The sequence below is a fragment of the Schistocerca nitens genome, chromosome 4, assembly GCF_023898315.1.
Source record: "Schistocerca nitens isolate TAMUIC-IGC-003100 chromosome 4, iqSchNite1.1, whole genome shotgun sequence".
Taxonomy (NCBI): Eukaryota; Metazoa; Arthropoda; class Insecta; order Orthoptera; family Acrididae; genus Schistocerca; species Schistocerca nitens.
Window position 1 is genome coordinate 634,483,286 of NC_064617.1, and position 24,351 is coordinate 634,507,636.

General features: G+C 38.7%; 1 protein-coding gene across 4 annotated transcripts in view; it reads right to left on the reverse strand.

The window, feature by feature from the left end:
- Nucleotides 1-24,351, reverse strand: part of LOC126251398 (transmembrane protein 237-like) — a 79,522-nt gene that overhangs the window by 38,639 nt on the left and 16,532 nt on the right. For 2 of the 4 annotated variants that reach the window (XM_049951801.1, XM_049951799.1), the window contains exons 4-5: nucleotides 21,934-22,114; nucleotides 16,150-16,341 (exon numbers count right to left, since the gene is read on the reverse strand). In XM_049951801.1, the coding sequence (XP_049807758.1) occupies nucleotides 16,168-16,341; nucleotides 21,934-22,114 (355 nt within the window). In that variant the 3' untranslated portion in view covers nucleotides 16,150-16,167. Of the gene's footprint in view, nucleotides 1-6,187; nucleotides 9,822-15,468; nucleotides 16,052-16,149; nucleotides 16,342-21,933; nucleotides 22,115-24,351 lie in introns of those variants that run through there. The other 2 variants (XM_049951798.1, XM_049951800.1) reach the window with 2 other exon arrangements.

Below are 24,351 nucleotides of genomic sequence, written 5' to 3' on the forward strand. Positions count from 1 at the left end.
CGTCGTGGTGCAGCTACCCAGCAATAAACAAGTCCCTGAATTGAATGACATCCTGTCCTCAAATTCAGCCTCATTTATACTCCATTACTGCCCACCTGTTTCTCTCAAACTCTGTGTCTAGTTATGTTGCCCATAACAAAGAGACTCGCTCAAGTGTAGTGGCAACGACTCGCTGTGCAGGGCAGTTCACCACTGTGCTCAGCTACCCTCGCTTTGCATCTCACTTACACATCTGTTATTGTGCCTTACATGTTGACGTAGCATGGCTGACGCAATACTCCACAGTGGCCTCCCTGCTGTTTTCCATCACTTACAGTACAGATTTAACAGTTTTACCTAAAATACTGGGTAGGCCACTACAGAAGGCTCCAGGCCAGAGGAGGGAGTTTTCGTGTCCCTGGGTGACAATCTCTTAACTCTGGAAGGCACAATTGACCAACAAGAATATGCATCTGTCCTTGAGGAGCATGTACACCCATACATGCAGTTCGCTTTTTTGTCAGCATGATAGTATTGCAGGATAATGCAACATGTCATACAGCTCTCAGTGTATGTGCGTAGATCCTCAACCAAGAAACCTATAGGAGCTGGCCACAGCAAGGCTCCTCATTCCTGTCGATACTTCCAGAACCTCATTGACTTCCTGCATGCCTTGCAGCAGTCTGCACTGCAAAAGGTTGTTATTCAGGCTTTTGACAGTTGGTCACATTAATGTGACAAAACAGTTTGTAACTACGGGCCAACATTGTATGAAGCGTCCAACTTACTGTAGTGTCGACTTCACCTTTGGAGCTATTACGAAATGTTACAATGGATGGCTTCCGTCTCTAGTGTCAGCATCTATTGAATTATCTTCAAACAAACTTGATGCCACAGTTTCACACTTCCCTTTTTTAGGAACATAAGAAACTAGAGTACAGCCTTTCTTGAAGCCAAAAAGTGAACTGAAGCCAAAAAGTGAACTGTGGACAGCCTTCCTTTACTGGTAACAAACTCCAAAGGAATCTCATGCTTTTTTCCTTCGTTGTCCCAACAAAAGACAGATTATTTTCCTTCCTAATTCTTCTATCAATCCAATATTAGTAAACCAGTTGTCTGCTGTCACCTTTTGACCTGATTGATACATAGGTTCGTACAGTTGCAGAACCATATCTGATAATTTATTGCTTGTGTGGTAAAATCCCCCTGGTTTCAACCCAATCTATACTTCCAAATTATAAAAGTAAAATACTTGTTTATTTCTTTATTTAATCCATGTCATCTGATAGTACACAGATGTTGAGCAAAATTTGTTAACATTTTTGATATATTATGGGTAGATTATTGCATTGCAACAAACTAAGTTAGTTTCACTGAACAGTTCATGTTTTGAACTTACACATGACCAGCAATATTAATTGTTTGGGTATTCCTCTACACAATAAAAGCATTGACACAGCTATTAGGACTTCACGGCTTTATTAAGTTGAATGTTCCCTTTAACAGACCATATACATATGGGAAGCTTGTTGAACAGTTGGAGGCTTCCTTTTAACAAAGTTGAGGGCCTGTGCATAACACCTGCGACTTTGACTTTATTCTGGTGTTGTGTTTGTGTATTTCACTAGATTTCTTGAGTCAGGATGGTGGTTCCTTACATGAAATCCTCCCCACTCCACCAAGAGTGTCTTTCCGCCGTCCACCTAACCTTCGTAACCTGTTAGTTCATCCCTATGAAATCCCCAAACCACCTTCCCTACCCTCTGGCTCCTACCCTTGTAACCGCCCCCGGTGTAAAACCTGTCCCATGCACCCTCCCACCACCACCTACTCCAGTCCTGTAACCCGGAAGGTGTACATGATCAAAGGCAGAGCCACGTGTGAAAGCACCCACGTGATTTACCAACTGACCTGCCTACACTGTGACGGATTCTATGTGGGAATGACCAGCAACAAACAGTCCATTCGCATGAATGGACACAGGCAGACAGTGTTTGTTGGTAATGAGGATCACCCTGTGGCTAAACATGCCTTGGTGCACAGCCAGCACATCTTGGCACAGTGTTACACCGTCCGGGTTATCTGGATACTTCCCACTAACACCAACCTATCCGAACTCCGGAGATGGGAACTTGCTCTTCAATATATCCTCTCTTCCTGTTACCCACCAGGCCTCAATCTCCGCTAATTTCAAGTTGCCGCCACTCATACCTCACCTGTCATTCAACAACATCTTTGCCTCTGCACTTCCGCCTCGACAGACATCTCTGCCCAAACTCTTTGTCTTTAAATATGTCTGCTTGTGTCTGTATATGTGTGGATGGATACGTGTGTGTGTGCGCGAGTGTATACCTGTCCTTTTTCCCCCCTAAGGTAAGTCTTTCTGCTCCCGGGATTGGAATGACTCCTTACCCTCTCCCTTAAAACCCACATCCTTTCGTCTTTCCCTCTCCTTCCCCTCTTTCCTGATGAGGCAACAGTTTGTTGCGAAAGCTTGAATTTTGTGTGTTTGTTTGTGTTACTTTGTGTGTCTATCGACCTGCCAGCGCTTCGTTTGGTAAGTCACATCATCTTTGTTTTTAGATATAGGTTTACTTTAGATTAGATTAGATTGAGTTTTTGTTCCACAGTTCCAAAAATGAGATGATTCTGATGGGTGTGGAACATGTCAGAAAGGAAAGCATAAAACATTTGAATATAATACTCACTTCCCTGGTTATTTGTCAGGAGACTTGTCAAAATATATGAATATATTACAGTAAACTGGAACTGCTATTACTTACAGAATTAATACACTGTCATAACGAAACACATTTATGTACTTTTAATAAATTTAACATATACAAAATAACTAATCTTGACTTTTGTGGCCAAGTACTAACAAAACTGAAATCTAACAGACATTTTTACTTAATCTGATCTAACAGTCCCTATTAAGACCTTCACTTATAGAGTAGAAGGAGTTACCTACCAAAAAGTCTTTCAAATGATGTCTAAAATGTGCTTTATCTGAAACAAAGTTTTTAATGGTTGCTGACAATTTATTGAAAAAATGTGTCCCTGAATAATGGACCCCTTTTTGGACCAAGGTAAGTGATTTAGGTATTTATGTAGATTGTTGTTAATCCTAGTATTGATACTATGCGCTTAGCCACTGGTTGGAAATAGACACACATTATTACAACAAATTTCATTAAGGAATAAATATATTGAGAAGCAGTGGTTAGAATACCCAGTTCCTTGAACAGGTTTCTAGTGATGTTTTTGAATATACACCACAAATGAGTCCTATTACACACATTTGCACTCAAAAAACTTTTGCTCAGTTTGATGAGTTCCCCCAAAATATGATCCTATATGTCATAATTGAATGAAAGTAAGCAAGGTATGCAAGATTTTTTTTATATATTTATATCTCCTACATCTGACATCAATTACATTGCAAATACAGACTTGTTTAGACACTTCAGCAATTTTGTGGTATGTCCTTCCCAATTGACTTTATTATCAAGTTGAAGTCCCAGAAATTTAATGCTGTCAACCTCTTCTATCTGCATGTCTTCATATGTTATATACATGCTGGAAGGAAATTTCTCACAGGTTCTGAACTGTATGTAGTAGGCCTTTTCGAAGGTCAGGTCAGGTTAGTGTTGTTTAACGTCCCGTCGACAACGAGGTCATTAGAGACGGAGCTCGGGTTAGGGAAGGATGGGGAAGGAAATCAGCCATGCCCTTTCAAAGGAACCATCCCAGCATTTGCCTGAAACAATTGAGGGAAATCACGGAAAACCTAAATCAGGATGGCTGGAGACAGGATTGAACCGTCGTCCTCCCGAATGCGAGTCCAGTGTGCTAACCACTGCGCCACCACGCTCGGTTTTCGAAGGTCAATGACAGTGAATTAGCTTTAAACCATTTATTAACATCAGTGAAAATTTTATAACAGCCATTTCTAAATCTGTACTTCGCTTGCTATTTTTTGCAATGCTTGTTTCATCTGCGAACAAACTTGGCAATGTAACAGATGAGAGGTCATTAATGTACACAAGCAAAAGCTATGAACTGAAATGGAACCTTGAGGAGCACCACATGTAATTAGTTTCCAATCAGATGAAGACTGACTGCTTACACCATAGGTATTTCACGACGACACCCTTTGTTTCCTGTTAGTTAGGTAAAACTCTAATTTACTTAAGAGAATGCTGTGATTCACAAAGTCAAAGGCTTTTGACACACCACTGAAAATCCCAGTAGCCTTTAATTTGTTACCTAATGAATTAAGTAGTTTCTCACTGTACATGCACATAGCCATCTCTATATCAGAACCCTTAATGAACCCGAACTGTGACTTGGACAATATATTATTTGCAGTCAGATGCTTAAGAAGACACTTCAACATAATCTTTTGAAATATTTTTGAAAAAGCTGGCAGAAGCGAAATAGCTCAATAGTCTGATGATATCTCTTTGCCCCCCTTCTTGTAAAGAGGCTTAACTTCAGCATATTTTAGGTAGTCTGCAAATGTTCCGCTTCTAGGTTGGTTACACAAATAACTTAAGGTAGAACTCAACTCACATAAACACTCTTTGATTAACTTCATTGACATGTTATCATAACCACTAAAATACTTTGATTTTAAGAATTTTATGATGGGAGAAGTTAGTGTCATTTCCATTTTACTGAAGTTATTTGTAGGAACTGGTTACCCCAAACTATCAGTAACAGAAACAAAGAACTTTTTCTTAAGAAGTTTGCAACACTACATGCACTTGTTACCAATGTCTCATTTATTTTTAGAGCTATCTGTTCCATTCTGGCCACACCTGTCTCCACTATATCCTACAGTTTTTTATTTTGTCGCCTGTTGTAGTTATCTTTTTCTCATAATAAAGTTGCTTAGATTTCTGGATTACTTACTTCAATATTCTGCAGTATTCTTTGGAATGCATTACAATGCTATCACCACAGCTGTTCGTAGATAGTAAATAAAGTTTCCTTTTTTTCCCACATGATACCTTTATTCCTTGTGTAATCATTGGTATATTTTTAGACTTGTGTCCATTAATGATCCTCATGGCTCTCTTCTGGATTCTGAAAGTGCTCTGGGCAGTTTTAGAATTTCCTCAGGATATCACACTACATTTTAGGTGGGCCTGTATGTATGCAGAGTATGCACTTGTTACCGTTTCCTAGCTATCACAATTTCAGCGCTTGGTGCATAGCATAGCATTCAGTACTTATTCTGGCATTTACCTTTTCAGTATGTTTATTCCATTTCAAGATATCTTGTACCCACAGACCCAGGAATTTGAACACAGCATTAGTAACTATTGTTTGATTATTTACTGTCACAGGGGGCTGAGAGGGATTTGCAACTTGTTCATGGAAATAGTCTTTTTTTGTGTTGATGGTTAATCTATGGTTTGTAGCCCAGTTGGTGAGTTGTTCAGTAGCCAAGTTCACACCTTTTTGAGCAGTCTCTGTGTCTCCTTTGAGGAGAACAGATGTGTCCTTTGCAAATAATATGGTTTTGTGTGCTCAGGCTCAAGTCATTACACAGGAGGAATAATCTAGATCCAAATACTGTGGCACACCTTGTGTAACAGTTTTAATACTAGATAAGATTTCAGTTACTGAACTGAGTTGGCTGTTAGTGTACTTCTTGCTGACTTTCTGTATGCAACTGCTTTGAAACTATGTAATCCCTTCATTTGACAATGTTATCATACTGTTCCATTTTTTCCAGCAATATTTTGTGATCCATAGTGCCACAAACCTTTGACAGGTCTAAAAATATACATGTTGTGGGTTGTTCTGTCTGTAAAAGATATGGCATCATATTAATGCACTCATACACTGTTGCTTCCGCAGATTTATTGTTTCTAAACCCATGTTGGGATAAATTCAGTAAACGTTTTATGAAGCCCATTAGTTTTTTGTGCATAATTTTTCAAATACTTTAATAGGAAATGACTTCGGATAGAAATTTGGTACAGAGAAATGATTAGATAAAAGTTGCAGGTGGCAATGAGGGTCATGCATTACTACTAATGGCTGTGACCCTGAACGTGATTTTTAAGGTGATTTGGAAGTTGAAGTGATTTTTTAAAATGGCAGTCCTAATATTTAAGATTTGAAAAGAGCAATACATTTTACATAAAAAATGATACATTATTCAACATAATGGCAGGATTCAATGAAGAACATATAAGCAAATATGTTTTTATTTTCAGTAGGAATTAACTTGGAATAGGAGAGATATGCAGTAAAATACAAACTTAGATACAAACTGGAAGGGGCATAATGGGTCATGTATCATTACCAATAATTATGATTTTAAGGTAATTATCAAAGGTTGAGCTTTGTTTCAGGGACACCCCTATTTATGATGTTGGATTTGGAAAGAGCATAGAGAGATTTACATTTTAAGTTTAAATTATCATGTGTACTGACAAAAATAAATACATCATAATGTATAAATGTTATTTTGACATTTGCAAGACAGGACAAACGTAAATAAAATGTAGATTATTGATTTACAAGTCACTGAGTGTCCTCTCAACTCTCTTTCTTTGGAGTGATCGATTTAAAGAGTTCTCATACCTTTCACTTTGTACGTGGAAATTAACCATTGAGTATATGCTCAAAGTGACCACCATTTGTTTCAATGCACAAATTAATCCTCCTTAAGAAATATCTCACAGTGGAAAGCAGGACATCTCATGGAATGGCTACAAAAGGTCTCCAGATAAATTACATAATGTTTTCTCTTGTCAATGTGTTGCTGCTCATAATAAATATTTTTCAACTATTCCCAAAGATAAAAATCAGGGAAGGAGAAGTTAGATCGGGTGAACAAGCAGACACGGAATGAGACCGCCACGTCCAATCCACTGTGAGTAATGTGGTGCGGCATCATCCAATTGCACTCACATTCTTTGTCTGATCTCTAAATCAACATCTTCAAGTATTCCAGGTAAATGATCTCTAAAAAATTATATTGATTAACAGTACCATTAAAAAAGTAGGGATCGATCAGATAGCCACTGACAATTCCACACTAACTTTTGAGGCATCAATGTTGTTGGTGGTCAACAGTTCTGTACCAGTGTAGATGGGCATCTGACAAGTTATGACAGTTGTGTCTGTTTACTTCACCAGTATTTGTAAATGTGGTTTCATCTGATAACACCACTGATGTGGGAACCTCTTGAGTTAGTGTGTCGTCTGTTGCAAAAACATCCAGCATAAAGCATGGCCATGTGGCTGTAAACACCCTGGAACTCTCTTAACATTGTAATCATGTCTATGATTTCATTTGGAGGCTGGTCAGCTATTGTAGCTATGTGATTCAACCTAATAAAGCAAAACAGAGTTGCAGTTTTGACAAGCTGATCATTCAAATTAGCAATGAAACAAGAACAGTGTTCCAGCACACAGACATAGTGACATCCTTCTCTCATCACATGCTTTGCAAGAGTCAAGCGCTGTGTCCCCACATGACCACCTTCTCATCCACTCTGCCAGTGGCAGTGTACAAGGGCACCCTAATAGGCTGTGCAATGATCTACCACAATATAATCATGTAGTGGTAATTAATAGTTACTTCATACGATTCAAATTTAGTAAGTAAACCAGACTATACTGTACATTAACTGAGTTACTATATAATGCTGGCACCCCATCTATTTTCACTGCCTTTCAAACTGAGCATGGTCTACAAGAACTTGTTTTCTTTGTTCAGAATGCATCATTTTATACACAAAATGAGTCAATCTTTTCAAATCTTAATAACAGAGGTTTCCATTAAAAACTCACTTTAACCTCCAAATCACCATGAAAAATCACATTCAAAGTCACAGCCATTTGTAGTATTGAGGCCTATCAGTAGTGTTGGAGCCAGTGCCTCGAAGAGTCCCGCAGGTGCCGCGAGCTGCGCTTTGAACATTGTCACTAACGAAGACCTGCCAGGCTGCCGGCACCACCAAATGAAGACTGCTAGGATAGTGTTATAAGCAGTGGGCACCTGGGCACCAATCTTCGAGTCATGAGTGCTTCCGTGTCTCTAATTGGTGCTGAACTTTACACTGAGTTGTCGATAGCTCTACCGGCAAACATTCAGTGCACTTATGGGCTGGCCCATTCGGGCCTCTGTCTGTGGCTGCCAAGTCTGCCATCTTTTGCATGAGTTGAGTAAATTATATTTATTTAAAAAGCACTTGTGTAAACTAATCTTTTGCTTGCCTTTCTAGATTCCTACAGTGACAGTTTGTCTCCTCAGAACACAGCGGAGTTTGTCAAAAGTGTCGTAATACACAGAATGGACAAAAATGTTAAAAATAAACTTTCCACTGGAATACATCTAACATTTTTACTTAGCATGGAGATCACTGATAGATGGTCCAGGCATCTGAAATACTTCTACTTTATTCTTCTGAATTTCAGTATGTTATGTGTCACCACTGCCATATGATCTCTATCCATACTAGCATCTGGATATTCTTTCTAGTCCATTATTTGTTTTCCAAATTACTATCTAATTATGATAGTAATTTGTCACCGAGACTTTTTAAAGTACACCTTTTCCTCTTATGATAGTGGAAGAGGGTGCTAGCCACCATCACAGTATCTCACATGCCCTTTTTCTCTCTTATTTATTCTTGTACAACCATATACTGCCTCCTTTCCCTCCTCTATTGTAGCGTTCCATGATTATTTAATTTTCAAACCATTTGATATACTACAACAAATTGTCAATTTGCTAACACACAGACAGATGTGTAAAGTGTTACACCATGAAGCACTAGCCTGATGTTTATCAAACTTCGTGGAGATGTTCATCACATAATGTGTAGTAAATGATGAAATTTTCATTCCATGTGGAACCGATGTCCATCATTATGATCAGTACGATGTGTGACCCTCATGGGCATGATACATTTTTCCTCTTGTATTTTTTGTGGTTGAAAGCAAATTGCCTCCAAATGGCATCTCTGAGAATTTCTTGCCATACCTGAAACGCTATGATGGGTAAGTTCATTAAGATTGCTGGCTGGTATGAATGTATACACCTTTCTATCACATCCCACACATGCTGTAAGGGTGACAAATCAGTAGACTGGGCAGGCCAACCAAGATTCGTACATTCTTCAAAGTGTCTGTGATGTGAAATGCAGTGTAGAGTCTTTTGTTATTCTACTGGAATATGCCACTTGGTATCCCAGTCGTGAAGGGTATGACGACAGGGTTTACCATTCAGTCTCACTTTAACAATTACTAAATCAAATTCTGTTGTCACATTTAATATCTCCCCACACTATGATTCCATGGGTTGAGGTTTGGGCCTCAAGAAATGCTGCTTTCTGTGGTCTTTCATCAGGTCATCTGCAGTAACTCCCCATCAATCTGACTGCTACAAACAGAAGCAAGAGTCGTTAAACCACAGAATTCCCCTACACATGCCAGTCGACTCTGGTTCTGCACCTTATAAGTAGTATGGTGCCAGTAGTAAATGACACATGACAACTCTCAAGACCTCAACCCAGCTTCCGTTACCTGTTCGTGAGATAATATGGTGACAATGTCTGTAACCTCTGCCCTGATTTCAGCTGCTGTGGTCTGCCTGTTCGTTAGAGGTAGTTGAACAATCCTATGGTCTTTTTGTTGTGTAGTCCTCCTGGAGGAACCCATGCCAACATCCTGCCACACTGTTGCTCCAAGTCCATATCACCACCACTTGCCTGTAGTCACTGCACTACAAAGTTTTGACTCTTCTCAAGTCTGAAAGATGGCGATAAGCTGCACTTGCATGCTCTGTTGGCATGCTGTGTTCCAATCTCCACCTGGAAAGTTCCAGTAACGTTAGACACACCCAATAACTGACATGTACTCACACCATTCTTCATCTGTAGGATGGCTTTTTTCTGTACTAAAAGTAAGTTTGCAAAAGGACAAAATTTCAGTCAAGATATCCAAAGACACAGAAATACTGTAATATCAGTTAAGTAACATTATGTTAACTTTTAATGGTGTACTACCAATACTTTCCCCAGTACTTTCCTTTTCCATTACATGAATATTTTCAATATTTTGTCATCATCCAATGGTGAACTGGATATATGACCTTGTATAGAAGTGTTTGGGATTAGCCTTATCTCAATCCTGAAAATAATAATTAACTTCTCAAAAAACTTTTGCTCCATTTTCATGGTTGGCACAGCTTGTGTTTTTTTAATTAAGCTTTTTCAGTATTCTTCTGAACACAGGAAACTGCTATGTATGGCCATGTTTGTTGACTGAAAACCTCTTTTCCAATTTTCTTTTGTATATGTAAAATCACTATATACAGCTGTGTTTGTAATGAAGGTAAAAATAAACCTAGATTCTCAGTGCAGTTCAGCAGAGTGCACTGTGTGTAATTGTGCACAGGACAAAACAACTTGTGTACACTGTTCTGTCTCGCAACATGCCTTGAAGGGTCACTTCAAGCTTTTACCACGTGTGCATTGTTACTTCACAGCAAGGAGGATTGTCAGCGTGGGAAGTTGCCTGCTGAATTAGTGTACAGCATAGTTACATCTCTTTTAACACTGATCTGCTATTTTGATACACAAAACATTTAAGGGCTACCTCATACTGGTCACCCTCTGTCAGTGACACTAACTGATGACCACTAGCTACAAACAGGTAGTAGGTTCCACAAGAAGAACACAACAGAACTGTGAACTGCCTTTTTGGGGGCGACTGAGGGTGCTGTGTTGATCCAGACAGTACACAACCATCTCCACATGATCAATCTGGCTTTAAGGACCCAACAAAAAGAATAGTATAAACCTACCAAAACCATGCTGCATGAAGGAGATGGGCAGGGCAACACTTGAAAGGTAACCTGGATCAATAACATCAGTTCTCCTCAGTGACAGAGGTGGGATTTGTCCTTATGACTATCATATAAGAATACAGGCGCACCAACCCATGTCCTAGGCATGCATTCCCAAAGGTAGACAGAAGGGTCAGGTGATGTTTCACACAAGTAGCACGTACAGATGTCAGAAGCCTCTTAGCTCTATCAAGTATGATTTCAGAGTTGTAATGTTCCATGACAGGATCACCTGACCTATTATCAAGTTCTACAGTCAACATTTCGATGACGGATTGGTCTTCCAGGAAGATAATGCACAAGTACACCATGCCTGCTTCATGAATATTTTGTCTAGGAGGGCAGGAGTCAAACGAATGGAAAGGCCTGTACTATATGTGAAGATAACCCTAACTGCGCATGTTTGTTTCCAAGTGACACATTCAGCATATCATCACAGGAAGCTGCTTCACATCAGTGTTCTTTGAATAAATTATCATTCATATCAGTTTTTGATTATGTATGCTATAAGAAACATTAATAACTGTTAATCTCAACATTTCAAGCAAAATGATTGTTTTACGTGCTTCGCCTAAATTTATGGACTATTTTCTGCTCTTTAATGATCTATCTTTTATTGTGTCACATACTGATATCAATATATTACAAATAGCTAAAGAAGATAATTCAGTTTAATGCTGGATCTTGTTAAACTCCATGGTGGTTGCATTCTCCTTCAACAATCCTCAATTTAGTTTAATAATTCAATGTTGTATCACTAACATCAATATTTCAAAATAAAATTATTATGGATGGGTGATCACAACACAATGTTAAGCATGAGACATTTGTCTTTGTTTTCAATGCACTTTTTTCTGTGTTTACATTCCTCCTGATGGCCTTCATCTGGATTACAATACAGTCTATTTGTACTGTGTAAAAAGAACAATGAATTACCACATTACTAAATAAGAATACTGACATTATTCTTGAGCCGTAGATGGCAATGGTTCTTTGGTAAGGCCCGGATTACAAAATGAATCAAGGTTGAAGAATTTAAAAAATCAATAGCCATGTATATGATAAAACTACAGGGTGATCTGCTCACCAAGTCATTTAGTAGAGATAAGGTATAATATGGAGTATGACAAAAACTTTTAACACAGCCAGAAAAGCAATTCTCCAACTTCTAACCATCCAAATGCATGTGGTACATAGAAAGCCACTTACTTGTGAGACTTCTATCACATGTATGAGCCACATACCATACAGTAAAATGTGGTATGCAAAAACTATTCTTTCTGAGGGACCAAAGTGGGGAAAAACTTCTACGTACATGTAAGCAGCAACAAATGAGCACCAAATGTCATTTCATACCATCACCTAACTTAGAGGAATTTCATCTTATAAAACTTATTATAAGAGCAAATGCAGGAAAAATTCTCTGCCAAGTGAGACTCATGATAATGTGAATTAGCCTGTGTTGGTAAGACAGGAGAGTTAGTAACATAAACTACACATCATATTTGATCAGTACAACAAATTGACAATGACAGGACATCACAATGAATTTTCTGGGTTTACAGACCTCTGAAAAGGCAATATATTTACAAGAAGAAACTTATTGTTAAGGGAAGGACAGATGCCACCAAATTTGTAAATTGGTTTCAACATGAACTGTAATGAAAGATATAGACCTACGTCATACTGGTTGGTATAGTTCAATTCTTTTATCTTGGCAGCTCGCGCATGCCCGCCCAGACGCGGGAGATTGCTGTGTTGCCAGTTGCACACGACGCACACGCCAATAGAAGCAGCGCCATAGTATAGCATAGTTCGCAAACTTACGTTTAGGGGGGAGCGCGCAGTTTATGAAGTAAAGCCACCACGGCCGCATTAACCCTTTCGCTGCTACAGAGACGTGCTCCCCGCATTCCGCGCTGTGCGCGATTTTGTCACTGCACTGCTCGCCTGTGCAGACACATTGTGTTCCGACTGCTTTGACACTCTTTTATCATTTAATTCCACAAAAACTATTTGGCTCAAAAATTACATTTTTACATATCTTCTTGACTGATACGTTCCCCCCATAAATGACTTAATTTTGTTTCGACGTTCAACGCAGTTATTGTGCAGCATTAAATGTAGTAAACCATTGCACGAAATTTTGAAGAGTTTGCAGAAGTAAAAGTCCATAGAGTATACTTTCCGGATGGTCGATTTTAGTTGCCACAATGTTGAGAATGAAATGTGGACAAGATACCTATATATTTTATTTTATTTAAGTACCACATAAGTGTCGTATGTAATATTGAGAAATATTCCACCTTTCGCGACTGTAACAAAAGTTTTACTTACACTGGGCACGTTTGGCTTTATTTTAAAGCACTTCAATCAATCAAAAGGAAGTAGACAAAATACATTAAACAAAACTGTGGACTTACAAAAACATTAGGACTTGAATATACCGTCTGTCAGTGAAGTGCTCAGAGCTATGTCAAATATAATTTTGTGTGTGGCACACACAAACAGCATTTATTTGCTAAAACACTGATCAGCCGACACAAACGTTGAATATTGTGTTACCGCAGCACAAAACTACGAAAGGTGACTTTGCAATGGAGGAGACAAAATACTGTCCACTGAAGATGCTTCAAAAGAGAGAAACGCGTCTGGTCTAAATAAGTCGCTTATTACAGTTGCAGAAGAGGAATATATTTCAATACCATAGGTAAAACTGCGACTGTGGAACAAAAACAAGAAAGAGAACATGAGTACCATTGTGTATGTACCATACCTTTCATTGATTGAAGTGCTTTAAAATAAAGCCAAAAGTGCCTGGTGTAAATAAAACTTTTATTACAGTCGCAAAAGATGGAATATTTCTCAATATTACATACGACACCTATGTGGTACTTAAATTAAATGAGATATTGTTATACAGTAAATTTTATATGAAATTTAGGTATCTTGTCCACATTTCATTCTCAACATTGTGGCCACTAAAATCGACCATACGGAAAGTATACGCTATGGACTTTTACCTCTGCAAACTCTTCAAAATCTCATGCAATGGTTTACTACATTTAATGCTGCACAATAACTGCATTGAACATCGAAACAAAATGTAGTCATTTATGGGGGGAAGGCATCAGTCAAGATGATGTGTAAAAATCAAATTTTTGGGCCAAATAGTTTTTGTGAAATCGAATGATAAGTGTGTCAAAGCAGTGGAAACACCATGTGTCTGCACAGGCGAGCAGTGCAGTGATGACAAAATCGCGCACAGCGCGGAATGCGGGGAGCACGTGTCTGCAGCAGCGAAAGGGTTAATGAAGAGACAAAGCACTAGAAATTTCAAAAAACTCCATTCAAACGAATAAAATTCTTGAAGTAAGACACTTCGATATTGTTTTTAAATAACGAAAAATATATGCACCACGCTAACGCAGCTCGTCTGGCAACAATACTCCATAAGGATTCTAATATGTCAAGCAACATACTGACAAACACTATTGGTATGACTATGAATTACTCATGCTTCGTCGAAGTACAATAGGAAATCAACAATTACCGCTGTTCTTTACTGCAAAAAACCGGTTCGTGAGATTGATACAAACGCCTTCCCTTGTTATCGCCTGAATTAGGAGTCTTATTGCTTTTTTGGTTTAATTAATTAATATAATATGAAGCAATTGGTATAAAGAACACTTTTTAACTTTCTATAAAAGAAAGTCTGCTATCAAGACATGGCTTTTGTACTATTACTTTATTTATGACTGAACGTTTCTAAAACTGAAGACACTCGTCCGTGCTCTGCACTGCAGTCGAGATCTGGCAACGTCGTTCTCTGTTCATTGGCTGACTGTGTTTTGTGACGTCAGATGTGCAGAATGAACCTAAACTCGGCCGCCAAGATATATGACGCGCACTTTAGTGATGGCCAACTGCCTGCTCACCTAATAGCCACAACAAGCACAATACTTTCCGCTGTAGCATGTCTGATTTTCATTCAAGCTGTCCTAAATTCAAATAATACAAAGGAAGAGCAGCTTATTTTACAGTCATGTTCATTATATGGGATGCCCATTTCTGGATATTTGTTGACTTATCTTGGAAACACAGCTACCTGAATGTTAAGAATAAGTTTTCCATTATGCAAAAAGCCTTTCCGTTAGTGTCTGCAGTTAACTTCTCTTGAAAATCTCTATGGCGTTCTCGCTCTGATCAAACAAATCGTGGACAAATTGCAAACCCTAATTTGAACCTTTGGTACTGATTCTATTAAACCAACGTATAATGACCCCAGAGTGAGAAACAGTACTCAAGAATCAATACTCAAGAATTGGATGAGGTTAGTGTAAGTAACTTTTATGGAGGAATTCGCTTTGACTTCAATACTGCAACTGCCTTCCTCTTATGAGGTTATACTATATCTGCGAATACTGATAGCAACTCAGAAGTAAAAAATGGGAACAGTCCTACAACGAGGGGGTGCCAGAGAGTAGAAAGCCACACTGCCACCAACTCACCATAAGATGACATGGGCAATGGTTGGAACTATTTATTTAAACATTTCCAATTACATAACCTTTCAAATAAATGACATCATTTTGTACAAACTGCTCAAGAGATCTACTAAAATTATCTGAAAGGGCATTTATAAATATTTTGAAGAGTAATTGTCTGTCACACGCACATTCTGTTTGGTAGGAAGTCTTTCAATCCAATCACATTCTTAGTACAATCTTCTGAAGGATGTATTTTGTAGGTTTCGTGACAGTTCAAAACAGTGCTGAAAGCCTTCTGGAATGCAAGTGATGGGCATCAGTTGGTCCACTGTCTTCAGCCATTCCGACCTCTTGTATCAACATAGTAGATTTAGTAATGATTGTTGCTTAGAAAGTCATTATTGATTCTCACTGCAGAGTTCATTAATCACTGAAATCATCATATAGAAGCATGAAATGCTCCATAATTCTACAAAACGTTGATACCAGTGAAATATCACTGCAATTTTGCACATCTGTTTTAGGACCAATTATAGAAACGGGGTAAACTTGTATTTCCTTCACTGCTTCAGAAAACAATGGCAAATTGCATAAATCCTGACCTAATAAAATTTTACTAATCGTGATACAATAAGATTTCACTTCAAGTTATTCTACCATATACAAACCAGCATTCTTATACAAAGCCACTTCATTCAAAGACCTGCAAATGATTTTAAATAATCTTACAAAATACAATACTTTGTTCCTTTGCTTGCAAAATTTATTGTACACATAATAGCATTTAGTGATAGTACTTACACTCTGTACATGGTGATGTTAAGATGACGTAATATCAACTGCAGGCCTGAACTGCAGTTTTATGGTGCTGATTAAACGTGAGTGAAGTAATCCATGGTCAGGGTAGAGTGACACAATGATCCAACTACTAACTGCACCAATGCACCTCCCAAAGTGCAAATTCCGCCACAGGGAAAGACTTGCCTTCATGTCCTGATAGTGTGGACAAGGAAACAGAGTGAATACTCACTGAAATTATTTCCAATTTCTACAGAAATAACCAATGCTATAAACGTCTATGCACTCTGTGAATACCTTGTGCACCTTACCAAATATTTTCCAAGCAATTTGGTTTTAGTCTCATAAGAGCAAGTGACACAGACGCATTGTGCAGCCATGACAAATAGTGTGTATCATTTGTTGGTGCTATACATTGTTAGAATAATGAGTTTACATTAGGACATTCCAAATCTACATCATTAAAGATTCCTCTAACAAGAACACAGATGTTCCTTTACATGCTATTCTCCTCAGCTTGTTAAATGATCTTAATGTCAGTGACATGATCTAAGTCAGATCTCCATTCTTTTACAATGTCCCAATTCAAATATTTAAGAAATCATCCAAGAACATGTTTACAGTAAGTTTGCTTAACAAACTGATGAGCAAATTTATTTCTAATATTTCTTGAGAGACAAGTAATACAATCATAGGTGTTACCTATTATTATGTTAAAATAGTGCTATAATCATTTAAGAATGCATCACCTGAATAACAGAATTTCAGTGGTTTTCTTATCACTGTGTTATCCCGTGCTAGGATAGAATGAGTGAGGGTAAACGCTTACACTGTCCATACAATAGACATACTCAGCAGTAACTGGGAACACGAAAAGATCTTTTTTGTGCAAGTGTGCCCCCCTACCCCACCCAAAAAACACACACACAGCCAGAGAGAGAGAGAGAGAGAGAGAGAGAGAGAGAGAGAGAGAGAGAGAGAGAGAGAGAGAATCCCATCCACATAGCCCGAATCCACTAGTCCTACATTCTGCAGTGCAATATCAGCATGAGCAGGTATGAAAAAGGATAAGTCAGTGGTGGAGAACGGCCTTGAAGTGCTGCTAAAATCTAAAATGTATGGCACATCTGGTATTCTGAATAAGTAGTTATTCTGTTTGTCCAAAGCTGCACAGAGCATTTTCCAGAATTCAGGAATTTCTGTGCTGCATAATTAGGTTTACAACACATTCACAGACAATGTAATTGTTTGATGATAAGTTAATGAAGCTCACCATGATATTGTAGAAGTCATATATTGTCACAACAACAGATTGTATTTCAGTATTGGCCAAATGATAGAAAATTCATTTCTTGGAGGGAGATACTTTTATTTAATGTAACTCAAAATCAATTTTAGAAAAGAAGCTATTATAGTAGCAAGTTTTTCTACTGTTGAGGAAGCTACTTAGGAGCTTTTTATATCCTTCAAACAAGTGTCAAGATTTGTGATGTGTCACAGTCACCAGAAAAACCACTGTTCTACTTTCTAGTGATTAGGTTTGCCTTTTTAAGTTTATTTTTTGTTTCTTTTCTCACACTATTCCTTAGTCAAAGAAAAAGGGAAATGTATAGAAGGAGACACACTAGTCTTAACCATGCGGTGATGACAATTTGTTTCCACATAACTCCATTATAGTATGTGTGGTGTGCGTACTGTAAGATCTTTGGTACACACACCATCAGATTATTTGATTTGTCGCTCTAATGAAGTAGGCGAGTGTCAGCTATATGTCTCGTGGTCTTATTGTGGCGTGTTTATCTTATCCTACACCATTTTTTTAAAGAAAGATTGACATATTCCAATGTTAAATGCCCGTATCACATCAAAATTAATAATAAATATGACTTGGAGACACCCAGTTACTGAGTAACTCAACAACATGGCTCAAGGGGCTTCAGTGCATGATACACCACATGCATAAGGGCACTGGGATACCCCAATTTCTTGAATTCTGGGGATGTAGATTTGGTCTCCAGCAGCCCTCTTCGGTTTAACACTTTGGGTCCTGAGCCATTGTGCGCGGGTGTCTACCATAAAGACTGGCTGATTTTAACGTATTTTAAACTACTACAACCCACGAAAGGTTTCAGTTATAGCAATAAAGTTACTCTTATTGAAAAACCTAAACTTTCTTGTTTAAAACCATATATAATACCTTTATCTTGAATTAATACATACTTTTGACAAGCGTTATTATTATAACATTGTTTTTGAAAAAAGGAAAAATTGATCAAAGGTATATTCACTGTATTTTCTAGAAGGAATTTTTTTTTATTTTACACAAAAATTGTAATTATGATGGATACAGTATGTCTTATCTACAGTAACCTCCTGTAACCATTTTAGGATGCAGTTTTGCTCTTTGTGTGGTAAATTTTGAAGCACGGCATTTTGCACAATGCTACTTTACATTCACTACACTGGTAGCTTGTGTCTTTCGCCACACTTTTCCAGTCAGTTTTTTTCCTCTCAGAGAACACACTACACACTGTTTTTGTTTCTGTTTCTTACCTACTTCTGTCTCAATCTTTCCCAGGAAATAATTTCTAGTTGAATCTTTAGAGTCCAGATGGACCAGGTCGGGGTTCAAGATCTTTGCTTTGTGCAAGATCTGTACAGATAACTGTCATGAAGTGAGATATTGTGAGGTGTTTTCCAGTAACCTTATTGTATAATATGCAGGAATTTACAATCGCCATTAGTATAACATGGAATGCCAACTTTCTCCACCACTTTACAGTTTGATGTTCAAATGCGCCATATGATAATCGCTGATCTGATAAGTCAACACCGAACTTGTTTTTATTGTAGTCCACTACACAGGCTGGCTTTGACTTCTCTCTTCCTCTCTGATCAGTGAAAGTGACCATCTCAGCAGTGTGCCTTGTACTTATCATATGCACATTTCTTTTGTCCCTCCGACACAGTGCTAACATATTTCCTTTACGCCTGAAAATAAGTTCACCTCGCTGAAGGTTCGGATCTTTCATAGCACGAGGCAATCCCTGCCGAGATTTTCTTGTTGTTCCCACAAGAGTAGTTTTTGCTGCTTCCAGTTCTGAAGCAAGTATTGGACTTGTGTAGAATCTGTCCATAAACAACGAGTAGCCTTTTCCTGACAGATTTGCAAGCAATGTCTTTATCAGAGTCACTGTGTCAGAACTTTCACCCGCGTAAACAGAGAAATTCCAGATGTAGCCTGTGTCAGATTCAGATAACATGTACAGTTTCATACCATATTTATTTGGTTTTTGTGGCATGTATTGTTTGAAATACACATGACCTCGAAATTTACACAAGCCTTCATCTATTGTAATTTTTTGAGATGGAGTATACGCACGCTGGAAATTAGCACACACATTATCTAGGAGGGGTCTCATCTTTTGCAGTGGATCGTAGCCAGTGTCTCCTTTCCTCTTAGCTAAGGAATTATCACTAATGTGGAAGTTTCTCAAAATAGAAAGAAATCTGTCACGGCTCAAGATGTTTGGACAGAAATTACACGACACAACAGGGTTCTTGGACCAGTGCTCTCGTATACGTGGCCTCACACTTACACACATATGGACTACAATTGCCAGAAACTTCCTTATTTCCATAGGTGTAACTCCTTTCCATTTTGATAATGAGCAGGTGGGTGAAAGGGAATTTGTGTTTCGTAATTTCCTGATGCATTGTTGAGCATACAGATTAGTTTGCTCCTTTATATGTTTCATCATACTGTCTGTCAGGAAATATGAAACAAATTCTAGAGGTGCACTGTTCTGGTCTAAACCGACAACATTGCATATTCCGGATTGTCCTGAGAATAGATCGATATCTGGTGCACAATCAGTAGTCGTCCAACTTTCCTCGAAATCAGTGCGACGCGCAGGTCTCGACTTCCCCCTCGCCATCAGTCTCGCTCATTCTTCAGGCACAATATTGACGGGATTACTTGCTGTTGAAATGCTTGGACACCTGCTCTCCTCTTCTGAATCTATCAGAAAAGTAGTATTTGCAAATAAAATCATAATTACGTACTGAGAGTTTTTTCAGTGAAAATCTGAACAAAAATTATACATGTTTTTTGTCAGAATTCTTTACCTGAACTGCCAGAAACTTCTTCTTGAACATAGTCCACATCATCATCATCATCATCATCATCATCATCATCAGAGTCATCTACAATATCTTCCTCTGACGAATCAACATCACTTTCTTCTAAATCACGATATAACTTGCAAGCAATTTCTACGCCCGTCAAGCCACGCTTCGCCATGTTGACGCTACTGAGACCGCGTGGGAAAAAAATCGCCGCTCACAAAACCCGACAAATAAAAAGGGAAACACACCCTTCCACAGCAAGCCCGCACCATCTAGTGACCAATACTCGAACTACAGTCCATGCAGCGCCTCCCAGACAAGCGGGAGCCGTAAGAACACACAAATGAAGGAAGGGGAAGAACGAGAAAATGCGCCCGTAAAATTACGGGCGCCGGATTTTGGGCAGGCCGCGCACACGCGTATTTTTACGGGCATCGGCGCCTAAGTGTTAATATCATCATCCGCACCCCCCCCTCCCCCCCCCCCTCACGCACAAAATATACTCAACATTTTTTTCTATACTCCCCCCTCCCCAACTACCTCTCCCACCCTTTTTTTCTCAATCTCTTCTGCTTTCCTCTTAGTTCTAATTGGATTATCCATTCCATTTCTCATATCTGTGCAACCACCTGCTAAGAAACTTCGGGTTTCCCAAATCAGAACTGAATCAAGGCTAAGAACTCCCTAAAACCATCAGGACTTAGTGCCACCCATGGAGTATGTGTAACTAATACAGAATGCTACAAACACTGTGAGCAATTCCTTCCGCCTCCTGGACGCCACCCTCTACCTTCAATTGGAAATAAGTGTCACATTGAATATACCAGGGTAAACCCAAAAGTAAGGTCTCCTTTTTTTTTATAATTACACAGACCTGTTTATTTCTACGATGGTTTACATCAGTTTACAGCTGGAACATTTAGCTATTTTTCGACATAATCACCACTTCTGTCGATGCATTTTTGTAGACGCTGTGGCAGTTTTTGTATGGCCATGTCATACCAGCTCGCCGCCATGCTGTTCAGGAAGTTATGAACCTCTTCTTTCACCTCGCCGTCGGAGCTGAATCGCTTTCCGGCCAAATGTTCTTTTAACTTAGGGAACAGGTGATAGTCACTGGGTGCCAAGTCAGGACTATAGGGTGGGTGGGTGATTATGTTCCACTGAAACTGTTGCAGGAGAACAATGGTTTGCAGGGGTGAGCGTTGTCATTGAGAATGTGTACGCCCTCGCTCAACATTCCTCTTCTCCGGTTCTGAATTGCCCGTCTGAGTTTTTTCAGAGTCTCACAGTACCTGTCAGCGTTAATTGTGCTCCCAGCGATTCACCTCTGATGACGAGGTGAAAGAAGAGGTTCATAACTTTCTGAACAGCATGGCGGCGAGCTGGTATGACACTGGCATACAAAAACTGCCACAGCTTCTACAAAAATGCATCGACAGAAATGGTGATTATGTTGAAAAATAGCTAAATGTTCAAGCTGTAAACTGATGTAAACCATTGTAGAAATAAACATGTCAATGTACTTATAAGAAAATAGCAGACCTTATTTTTGGGATTACCCTCATACATCACAAAAAGTAACCTTATCAACCGTATATCTCTCAATACATCCACATATATATCTAGAAGCTCACAACATATACTTATTGTACATACAGCATCATCTTTCCACATGCCAGTTGAATTATGATGGTGGTAGGCAAGTTGTTCATCCCAGTAGCTGGTGACAACAGTTGTTACCAAAGTGCACAAATACAGTAGCAGCAGCAAAATGTCTGGAAAATGATGAAGGCACAACTTCCTTGCATGGAGCCCACACATCTGTGCAACATCACACCTGTAATATGAACACTGAAGTTATCACAACTCACCAATAGTGTTTAAGTCATCAAAATAACTTAATTTTGTCAGCATTTATAAAGCAACGAGTACCTATCTAAGGAGGTTACAGTGTGACATTTTTACTGAAAGGTAAATAATAATATTGTAATTTCACATAACCACAACAAGCAGTCCATCTAAAGACAAAATAATACATAGATTCTTTTTTTTACAATCTTTGTGTCACATGTTTTCAAATATTCAGTTGCATTTGATATAGTTGCTGTCACTCCATTGTCAATTATATGTCATTTAGTTACTTTTGCTGAACCTTGCTCCTTAAACTTTCTGCTTTAATTGCAGCCAGTTCCAAGACTTACTCTGTATGCTACGTACCACCATAATCTTCTCTAGTTGTAACTCCAGACAGGTAAAATAGCTTCCGTGCTACTGCAAGCTGTTCACAGCTGCTTGAAATTCAGTCTTAAAACATTCCGGCAAATTTTGTAATAACATAATGGTATTCTGGCAATGTCATAAATGTTAACAATAAGATGAAAGACAGAAATGAACAAGAATGAGTGCACTGTTGCACATACCTGATAATAACAAAGAAAGAAGCCCAAGCCTTCCATAAAAATTGGCTTGATCTAAAGGAAATTCTAAATTTGTTATACATACTGGTAATCAAACACAAATCTTAGAATGGAGTGTGCTACAGGGGTGTGAACATTAGAAGGTAGCTGTGTGAAGAATTTTGTGCAGAGAGAGAAGGAGAATATTTTGTCACAGTGCACATTTCCTTTGTATCTCTGAGCCACACCTCACAGTCTACCCGTTACCGACTCTGGTAACTGGCAATGCTGGCATGAGCACTACACTCAACCATTGCTCCTACTTTCAACACTCCCTAGTGGAATTTATACACTCAGAAAACTACCTTTCATTCTTCTTAACATACTACTAGTCTTGTTTGCTGTATGCACCCATACTGAACACTACAGTGGCTTAGTAGTGCCACCATATCTAAAAAAATATGAAAACATGCTAAATTTTCTATGTACACCCCAAAGCACTTGCTACAAGCCAACATGGCAGATTAAGGCTACTGATTGGAGTGTCATGTGGTACGCTGCTTCTTACCAGTGCACATAGAAATAAAAAATGATTTTGGTGTAAAAATAAAGTTTCTTTACTTCACCATATGTCTTGAATGATCAGCAGAAACACGAACGTATATGTAACTCTTAAGCAATAAAGATGGACATGGCAAGATGGATGACTGAAATTTAGAGAACCGACATTTGAAGCCGAACGATTCTACTGCCGCCAACATATGCTGCGAATAAAGACCATGAAGTTAAGATACAAGAAATTAGGGCTTATACAGAGGCATATAGATAATCTTTTTCTCCCCTCAATCTATTTGCGAGTGGAACTGGACAGGAAATGACTAGCAGTGGTACAGGGTACCCTTCACCACACATTGATTGTACAATAGCTTGTGGAGCATCTATATAGATTTAAATGTACATTCTTGAGAAGGGCCAAAAGATGACGTCATAAAATCCTATCATTTGGATACTTTATCAATAATGGAACTTCATTAAAAGTTGTATGGAGTTGGCTACATTTATGGCAGTTGAGCAACATGAGCAGAAGAAAGGAAAGGACAATGTGGATAGAAGATGGAGTAATGGAAAAATAGAAAACAAAAAAGAAGTGGGATTGAAGTTGTTACACTCTTCACTCTCCTTGTTGACCAATATGAAAAAAAAGACACACAAGTAGATAAATAAAAATAATAACAACAACAACGTACACACCTGAACGGCATAATATGTAAAATAAGTGAAAGGCAACGAGTGACCTACAGATGACTGATGTGTTGCGCATGGAAACACGCACAAGTCTTGGCGTGGCTATGGGCATGTGTCTTTTGAGTGTCTATGTAGTTGTGTGTGTGAATGCATGTACTTCTTCTAAAGAAACAGCAAAAGACAGTAAAAATAATTTTCTGTTGTGTGTTTCCTTCTGTCTCGGGTTCTTCGGCCGACATTCGTTTGACGATTTTAATGACGTTTCGCCAGCACGAGTGGCTGGCATTGTCAAAGCTTCACCCTCCATTGCCGGTGGTGGACTGGAGCCGAGGTCACGGCCGCAGACTATATGTACCTGGCGTGCCAACATCCGAGGGCTTCTCTGCGGTCATTTCCGGTGCGGTTCTCCTCTTGCTACCTGTGACGGTCGTTC